The sequence below is a fragment of the Apteryx rowi genome, unplaced genomic scaffold, assembly GCF_003343035.1.
Source record: "Apteryx rowi isolate R43461 unplaced genomic scaffold, aptRow1 scaffold_1156, whole genome shotgun sequence".
NCBI classification, from domain to species: domain Eukaryota; kingdom Metazoa; phylum Chordata; class Aves; order Apterygiformes; family Apterygidae; genus Apteryx; species Apteryx rowi.
Window position 1 is genome coordinate 58,276 of NW_020447371.1, and position 8,943 is coordinate 67,218.

The window sequence follows — 8,943 nt, forward strand, 5'->3', positions numbered from 1 at the left end:
TTTCAAAACCAATGTATGGCAATGGTAGTGCAAACAACTTGAGGGCATACTAGCTTTTAGCTCATAACAGTAAATAGTTGTAGGCAATTTATTTTCAAGGTCTGTCAAACACAGGGGTGGGTGCAGAGGATGAGCGAGAGAGCCGGAGCTGGGCCAGGCATCTTGCGGTAGGAGACAACGCGTCTCCTTTTTGTCGGATTTAGGGTTAGTCTTTGGGGCGGGGGGCAAAAAGGACCAAACTCTTGCAAACTGCCATTATGTGGGTTAGTGACACAGGGCATATTAAACACCCTATGAAAATTTACCTTAAGGATTTAAAGCAGTTTGCTCTGTATTTCACTTGTGAGGCACTTGCGAGACACTTGTTCAACTTATTCCTCAATGACCTGGATGAAAGGACAGAGTGCACCCTCAGCAAGTTTGCTGACGATACAAAACTGGGAGGAGTGGCTGATACGCCAGAGGGCTGGCTGCCATTCAGAGAGACCTGGACAGGCTGGAGAGGTGGGCAGAGAGGAACCTCATGAAGTTCAACAAAGGCAAGTGCAGGGTCCTGCACCTGGGGAGGAATAACCCCATGCACCAGTACAGGTTGGGGGTTGACCTGCTGGAAAGCAGCTCTGCMGAGAAGGACCTGGGAGTGCTGGTGGACACCAAGTTAAGCATGAGCCAGCAATGTGCCCTTGTGGCCAAGAAGATCAATGGTATCCTGGGGTGCATCAGGAAGAGTGTTGCCAGCAGGTGGAGGGAGGTGATCCTGCCCCTCTACTCAGCCCTGGTGAGGCCACATCTGGAGTACTGCGTCCAGTTCTGGGCTCCCCAGTACAAGAGGGATGTGGCACTACTGGAGCAAGTCCAGCGAAGGGCTACAAAGATGATTAGGGGACTGGAGCATCTCTCTTATGAGGAAAGACTGAGAGAGCTGGGCCTGTCTAGCCTAGAGAAGAGAAGGCTGAGAGGAGATCTTATCAACGTGTACAAGTATCTGAAGGGAGGGTGTCAAGAGGATGGGRYCAGACTCTTTTCAGTGGTGCCSAGCSACAGGAYGCGAGGCAACGGGCACAAACTGAAACACAGGCAGTTCCATCTGAACATGAGGAAAAACTTTTTCACCGTGAGGGTGACAGAGCACTGGAACAGGTTGCCCCGAGAGGTGGTGGAGTCTCCTTCTCTGGAGATATTCAAAACGCGCCTGGATGCAATCCTGTGCAATGTGCTCTAGGTGACCCTGCTTAAGCAGGGGGATTGGACTAGATGGTCTCCAGAGGTCCCTTCCAACCTCAGCGATTCTGTGATTCTGTGACACTTCACTAAGACTTTTCTGCAGGGAGTTCTTTCTTTAAATAAAATAGCACTGTGACAGTTTTCTTTCTCTCTCTCTCTCTTTTTTTTTCTTTTGCTCTTTCTCTGTCTTTCTTTTTCTTTCCCCCCTCTCTCTTTTCTCTTTAGCTTTCTCTTTCTCTTTCTTTTTCTTTCTCTCTCCATGAAATCTTGAAATCTCTGATTTCATGGACCCAACACTCTGCTTAGACAACTAAGTGACCTGATTTTCAGCAATGCTGTTATTTGGATCAAGGGATTAAAACTGTCACTGGACACTTAAAATAGGGCAATATTTCCTTGGTAAAAACTTCAGAAAGGGCACTGTAATCCAGTCTACACATGGCACCAGACARGATTATCCCTGCAGAAATTTCCAACACTTCAAAATACTTGTTCAGGTCTGTGCAGCTGCTGGGGGCTTTCTGGCTGCTGCGCCTCGAGGCTTTCTGCATGGGGCAGTCCAGAGCTCGCCTTCAGCTGTAGTTAAGGTGGGAGAGGGACTAAACCAGCATCTCCTTCAGGCAGGGGAGCACACGGGGGCTGTTTCTGGAGAACATGACACAGGAGACCAGATACATTATCGGGGGTGCTGGGGGAGGAGAAGGAGTCTTGGGAATTCAGGTATGGGGGAAAAAGGCACATGAGACCTTTGTTACCTGCAGGGCTGGGCGATAACCCTGCTGATTGCTGGGATTTTGCATGACAGCCTGACATAGCTGTTACAATGATGCTCGAGCAGGCTTTAAACAGGGAGATTTAGGGCTCCCTGGCACAAGCCAGGGAAGGAGTGATTCTATTCAGTTTTAAAGTGGTTGAGACTATGCTGAAAAGTGGTAGCCTGTTTTTAACCATAAATATCTACTACTAGAATAATGGTCTCTGAAGCTCTTCCCCACCTTCTGCTCCAGTGTCTCGGGCCAGCTGGCCGTAATGTAAATTGAGGCACAGGCATTTCACAGCATACCTCTGAGCAAAGGCAGTGCGTGTCTCTTTTCATAGTTTTGGAGCGCATTTCTCAAATGCATGCTTCTCTGCTTAGTAAAGGTCCTTTGGCACTTCAACTCTGTAGCTAATGTTATCCAGAATGAAATGCTTTTTGTGGAAGAAAATATAAATTGTGGGGAGTTACTATACATGAAACAGAAAAACTTTGAAAAATGCAGAAGACAGAACAAATGAAATTAGGCTCACAGTATCTGGGCTTTGCCAGGAAACAAATATAGGCTTAATCAGGGATTGCAGATTGGGATATGCACATGACTTCAGTATGAATCTCCGATCCTGTTGACTTGYGAAAGCCCTTTCAAACTTGTTGGTTGTAACTGTATGCAAACAGTAAGCTGGAGCAACACTTCGGGAGAATCAAGGAGTCCATAAACTTGTCAGACAACAACCTAATGATGACAACCTGCCTCTGAATGACTAAACAGCTGATATCACTGCTGAGAAGGTAGAGATTAGATTTCTCAACCATGTCTCTGTTGGAAGTTAATCCCTTTTATTGCTGTCCCCTTAAAATCTCCAAGAGAACAAAGTAGTGTTTTAGTAGCATGAGGTTGCCATTTTGCAGGGCTCTGTGCTAACCCTTCAATGATATTTGGTAATGCTTCTTCTGCTTGAGGCCTGGAATTAGAAAGGTCCCTGCTGACCATAATTTCCCATTTTTGCCCAAGACTTGTGGAATTCTGCGGCTGGGCTGTGTGTGTGCCTCGTTGCTGCGGTAGCGGAAAATCTAGTGAGAGGCAGCTAGTTGTTAGTGGTATTTAAAATTATGTAATATTCAGTCTGGTATGAGCTGTCCTATGAATTTTAGTAGCCTGTACTCACAATTTTGGCAAGTGTGTGTGAAAAAGATAGGCCCTCCAGACATATCTAGCTTTGCAAAGTGGAAAATGGTTGAGCTCTGCATAGAGAAGGTCTTAAATCAAATGTTTGCTTGACAGTGCTTCCAAATAGTCGCCTTCTCCACTATTTTCAAATAGCATGAGCCTGGGCATTTCTTTTATTAACCTTTGATTGAGTATGAATATTTGTTTTAATAGCACGAGTGTATTTTTCAGACAATGATAGGGATATTCAAGTTCATTAATGAACTTGAACACAATTTATCTCTGTCTCCTCCTGTTCTAATAGCTAAAGTTTGCTCTGAAGTACTGTGAAAGCTTTTGCATATTCTTACCTAAGACTCTTGCATGAAGGGAGTATATAAATACTGATATTGTTACATGTGTGAGGTCTTATTTATTCTCAATGTCGAGATTTTTGCAGGTGACTAGGGATGCTGGAAGTCCCAGCTCGGGACATCTTTAAAAGTGTAGGGTGACCTGAGCTGTGACCTGAGCTGTGGAAAGCTCAACTTCTTTTAAATAACTGTACCCGATCTCTTGTCACACCTGAAAATCTTAAGCAGAGGATGCAAAGCATGCACCCCTCTTTTGCTCAAAGTTCTTGGTAAGGTCTTAGCCATGGAGGAGCTATAAATGCCTGAGCTGTTCATGTTTAAAATTTGGCTTTTAGACAGATGGTGCCTATTTCATTGCTGCCTTTGTGGAGCATTTCTCTGGAAGGGTAATACTGGCTTGCTCTTATGTGAGGACAGGTGACAGTCTGGGAAATACTGCTCGCTTTTGTTTTTCCAAACCTTAATAAAAAGTTTGTTTGTAGCCTTTGCCAGGGTAATAGTGGTCTTTCAGTTAGCCAGGGTTGGATGTCAAGATTGTGAGTCAAATTCTGTATCTGCCTAAACTGAATGTAAATACTGCTTTTTTTCTCCTTGCACCCTTTATGCCCCTTTCTCAGGATACAAGAGGTTACAATATGTACTAGCCCCCCAGCATCTTGTCTCTCTCTCCTCCCTGCTTAGAAGTAACTAGGGCTAAAGGGATTCAGAAGAAGACTGTTCCTGTCCCAGTGGAGTGATGTAAGGGGGTGTGGCAAAAGAGGGTTTGGTGGCTGCAGTGGTTCAGGGCTGAGTAGGATGTGAGCTCCAGGGCAGTGGCACGCAGCGGGGTCAGGGTGTTGGGCTGCTAACCTCTGCCCAGACGTCTGCTCTGACCAGACCAGATTGTTGCTGTCTGCTTTTCAGGAGCCAGCATGACAATTTTTCTTGCGCCTCAGCTGCTCTGATTTTGGTTTTCGCAGTGATATCAGCTGCGGCTTTGGGTAACCACCTCTTGCTCTTTTCCGTTACAGAGCTCCAACATGGGAGGCAAACTGAGCAAGAAGAAGAAGGGGTACAGCGTGAATGATGAAAAAGCTAAAGACAAAGACAAGAAGGCTGAAGGAACAGCTGCTGAGGAAGAGGAGACTCCAAAGGAGGCTGAGGCTGTGCAGCCAACCACGGAGACTACAGAAGTGAAGGAGAACAAGGAGGAGAAGGATGAAAAAGATTCTCAGGTTGCTGCCAACAAGACAGAAGAAAAAGAAGGGGAGAAGGAGAAAGCAGTGACCCAGGAAGAAGCCCAGAAACCTGAACTAGAGAAGTCAGAGGCTGTCGTTGATGCAAAAGTGGAGCCACAGAAGAACAACGAGCCGGTGCCCAAGCAAGAGGAGCAGCCTTCGGCTGCTGCTCCTGCTGCCGGCAGTGAAGCACCTAAACCTTCTGAGCCTAGCAACGATGCAAAGGTTTCCCAGCCTTCAGAAGCCACAGCTACTAGTAAAGCAGATGACAAGAGCAAAGAGGAAGGGGAAGCCAAAAAGACTGAGGCTCCCGCAACACCTGCAGCCCAAGAAACTGAAAGCGAAGTGGCCCCAGCTTCAGACTCAAAACCTAGCAGCAGCGAGGCTGCCCCTTCTTCCAAGGAGATGGCAGCAGCGTTGGAAGCACCTAGTGCCACTGCTAAGGCCTCAGACCCTGCAGCCCCCCCAGAGGAAGCGAAACCTTCTGAAGCTCCAGCGGCTAATTCGGATCAAACCATAGCAGTGCAAGATTAAATTGGACAGCCTGTTGAAACAACCACTTAAAACAACCTGTGTCTTTTTTTTATTTTTTCAGCTATACTAACTCGTTTCAGATCTGAAATAACAATATGTATTGCCCAGAGGAAAAAAAAGGAGAAAAAAAAAAGAGATGAAAAGGATGTCCCATCAAGTTGGGAGGGAGGGAGGGGGGAGAATCCAAATAGTATTTTTGTGGGGAAATATCTAATATACTTTCTGCCAACTTGACACAAGTCCTGGATTAAAAAAAAAAAAAAGGAAAATAAATGGATGTCTGAAAGTACAGCACATCTTTTGTATCTGAACTGCTGTAAATGCACTCCACCAATGTATCAAAATCTTCTTTTTGTTCTGTAATGGGGTTTGGGAGTGATGCGTTTGATTCTGCCCACTGGGTTTGTGCCAAGGCAATCAGATCTTTATGAAAGCAGTATTTTCTGTGTTTTTTTTTTATTTACAGCCTTTCTTATTTTGATATTTTTTTTATGCAGTGGATGAATGCCAACTTTCAGACAAAACCCACTTAGCTGTCCACATATTTCTCAATGCCAATCCTCCAATTCTTCCTCTCCAAATATTTTTTGGGAGTAAAAAGCATTCTCATCCTACTTAGCCTACCTAGATTTCTCATGACGAGTTAATGCATGTCCGTGGTTGGGTGCACCTGTAGTTCTGTTTATTGGTCAGTGGAAATGAAAAAGTCTGCGTTCATTGCAGTTCCAGTTTCTCTTCCATTCTGTGTCACAGACACCAACACACACTCATTGGAAAACAAAATGAAAAAACAAAATGTACAATGGATGCATTGAATTATATGTAATTGTATAAATGGTGCAACAGTAATAAAAGTTAAATAATTTAAAAAATATAAAAGTGTAAAGACTGATTAAATCTTCACTTTTGCTTCTTGGGAACTTGCCAGAGGAAATCCTTACATTCAGAGGAGAAGTGTTACACCTGGGGCTGCTTACTCACCTATTTAAAGCAAAGTAGGGGTAAAGAAAGTAGCATCAACCTCATGATCCTACAAACTTGCTGCTCTAAACTCCTATTTCAGCAGGCACAAGCCTTCCCAGGTGAGGCTGAAAATGGTGAATGACCAGCACATCTCATATATGTTTAGCTCAAGAAAAGTAAAAATGGCTTATACCTGCTTTAAGCTGTGGAAAAAAAATGTTCTCTTGCCATTTTAAAGAGCCAGAGGTGTGCTGACTGGGTTTTAACCGGGAGTAAAACAGCAGATTTGATAAACCAATCTCATAATGAGGCAACTAAATTTAACCCAAGTCCTATTAAAATATTCCTAGCACTGATACACTTGTTCTTTTTCCCAATGCCATTGTGCAGGAGATAAAATGATGCTGCCACCATAGGCCAATTCTGTTCATTTAAAATACAGTTACTGTTGTGTAGCTGAACACTTTAGCCTAGTGTAGGCAACATTTTTCAATAGTTTTGCCTGTCGGCTGCTTTTTTATTCAGCACAACTCCTAGATACTTGCAGCTTCTCTTGAGTGATGTCCTTGCTGGATATAGACCAAGATTTCACTGCACAACCCTGAATTCACAAAACCAACTAAAGCAGTGTATTTAGTTGGTCCATCAGTAAGCTGCTTTAGGCTGAGCAACGGTAAATAAGAGAAGTGCGGCTTGTACACGTGCCAAAAACATGAGAGGACTTGCATTTACTAAATGAGGGAAATGTTATTTTGAAACGATAGAAAATATTTCACACATTCTCTCTCCATGCAATAAGGGTGATTCTATGTACTTCCATAATGGTTATCCTTTTTTTATTCAGAAATACGGGCTTCATGTACTGTGCTGGGGAGACTAATGCGCCTCGGTACCCCCCTGGAAAGCTTACTGGAGCAGGCAGGAATAGTTCTGTTGGTTTGGGGTCAGGCCAAACACTTGCATGAATCTTGGACCAGCACCAAGCTTTTGTGTCCTTAATTTTGCACATGCTGTATCCAAATAAAGGGAATTCTTTCCTGCAAACACGTATCAGCTCAGCACTCTGGCTTAGAAAGAAGTTTTTCAAATGAAATAACTGAAGCACTGCAAGGGGCCAGGCAGATAACATGTTCACACTAGTTTAGCAAGCTTTGTACATATACGGCTGTCATGATCTACAGCATCCTTGCGCAGCCAAGTCTGCGGCTTTCCTGCAAATTTATTAGAACCATATGCCATCATTTTCCAATGTAGATGTGTCTTGGAGATGGAGCACTTCAGTCCACAACTCCCACATGAACCTTCATGAGGCCAGTCCAGGATTGAGAGAGGAGGAGTGCAAAGATCCTACATTACTTCTGCCTCAATGCAGTAAAGAATCAGCCTGAAAGTTATGGGACTAAATCTCTTCCCTGCCTTTGGGCTGGAAGTGGCTGCTGATGGAGAGCAGGTACATAACTCGTTTACTGTGCTGGTATGCAAATATGCCTACTAACAGATATCACATCGGGGCTGAGATCACAGCCACTCGCTTCCAATATAACGTTCAAAATAATGCTTGATCTCTATTACTAGTTTGATGATCAACACCTGCCTTGCTTTCCCCTGAGCTCCCTACAGTTGGCACACATAGGACAGGCAAGAAGATCTCGACTGCATTCTTCCTTCAGTTCTTCTTCGAGGCAGTTAAAAACACTGTGCTCCACAGCTGTATCCAAACCCAGCAGTTCCTGCAGCAGTTGAGTGTGAATGCTAAAATGTGTGCTGCAGCCTTCACAACCCCTTTGTTGATGGTAGTTTCTTCCTGATTGTGTTGATAGTGCAAGATAACGTCATGCCCCACGTGACTAGAAAATGCTAGCGTGTGAACAAAGAAATGTGCGCTTGTGTTTGAGAAGCTGAGAGGAAGTACAATGGCGAACTGACACATTTTAATAAAAGTAAGTGCTGAATCCTCTCCAAAACTAAAAAGGAAAGTTGCAGTGTCATGTTTTTAGTTCTCTTATTCATACAGAGACTTGCAACATTGGTCTTGTCACAGTAGTTAAAAGTTTTAGTGTCAGACTGCTGGTGTTAAGGCATTCTGACTTAGACCATTGCTCCGTAGTGCTACTATTCTATACCTCTACACACAAAGAAAGAAACCACCTCCATTCAAAGAATTTATGGTCTAAGTATATATGGTGGAAAGAACAGAAAGGCAAGTATATCACTTGCCTGAAGTGGCATAAGAACAGAGGTCATAGCCCTGCTTTTCTTCACCTCAGTCCGGTACTTCACCTGCAAAATCCTCTTTTTCCAACTTATAATCACTCCTTAAAAACAGTAAAGGTGTGTTAAGGGTACAGAGCTAACAGGCATGTTAAAGCTTTAAATGTAAACATGTTGCAGATAATCTCGAAGGACCCAGCCCTTTCGTGATAGTGTGTCAGAGAAATAAAGAGCGAAATTCAAGCCTGGGAAAGAGCCTTTTCTGTTGTTTAAAGCCCCTGCAGAACTGTCTGTAAGGTCTCCCTCGTTTTACCTTCGAGACTGTCAGGAATCTGCTGCTGTCCCTTTGATGACAGCAAGGCCAGTGCCATTGGCTTTGCTGACAGAAATGTTGCTGCTTTTAACTATACAGCAGCTTAACCTTTATTTATTTATTTATTACTATACTTGAAATGTACCAGCTGATGTTTTGATGTTTGGAGATGGAAAAACAGCTAGGCTTTGTTAAAATAT

General features: G+C 43.9%; 1 protein-coding gene across 1 annotated transcript in view; it reads left to right on the forward strand.

The window, feature by feature from the left end:
• Window positions 1-6,130, forward strand: part of BASP1 (brain abundant membrane attached signal protein 1) — a 53,088-nt gene extending 46,958 nt beyond the window's left edge. The window contains exon 2 of the mRNA XM_026080723.1: window positions 4,516-6,130. Coding sequence (XP_025936508.1) covers window positions 4,525-5,256 — 732 coding nt within the window. The 5' untranslated portion in view covers window positions 4,516-4,524 and the 3' untranslated portion in view covers window positions 5,257-6,130. The remainder of the gene's footprint in view (window positions 1-4,515) is intronic.
• Window positions 6,131-8,943: the final 2,813 nt, after the last annotated feature.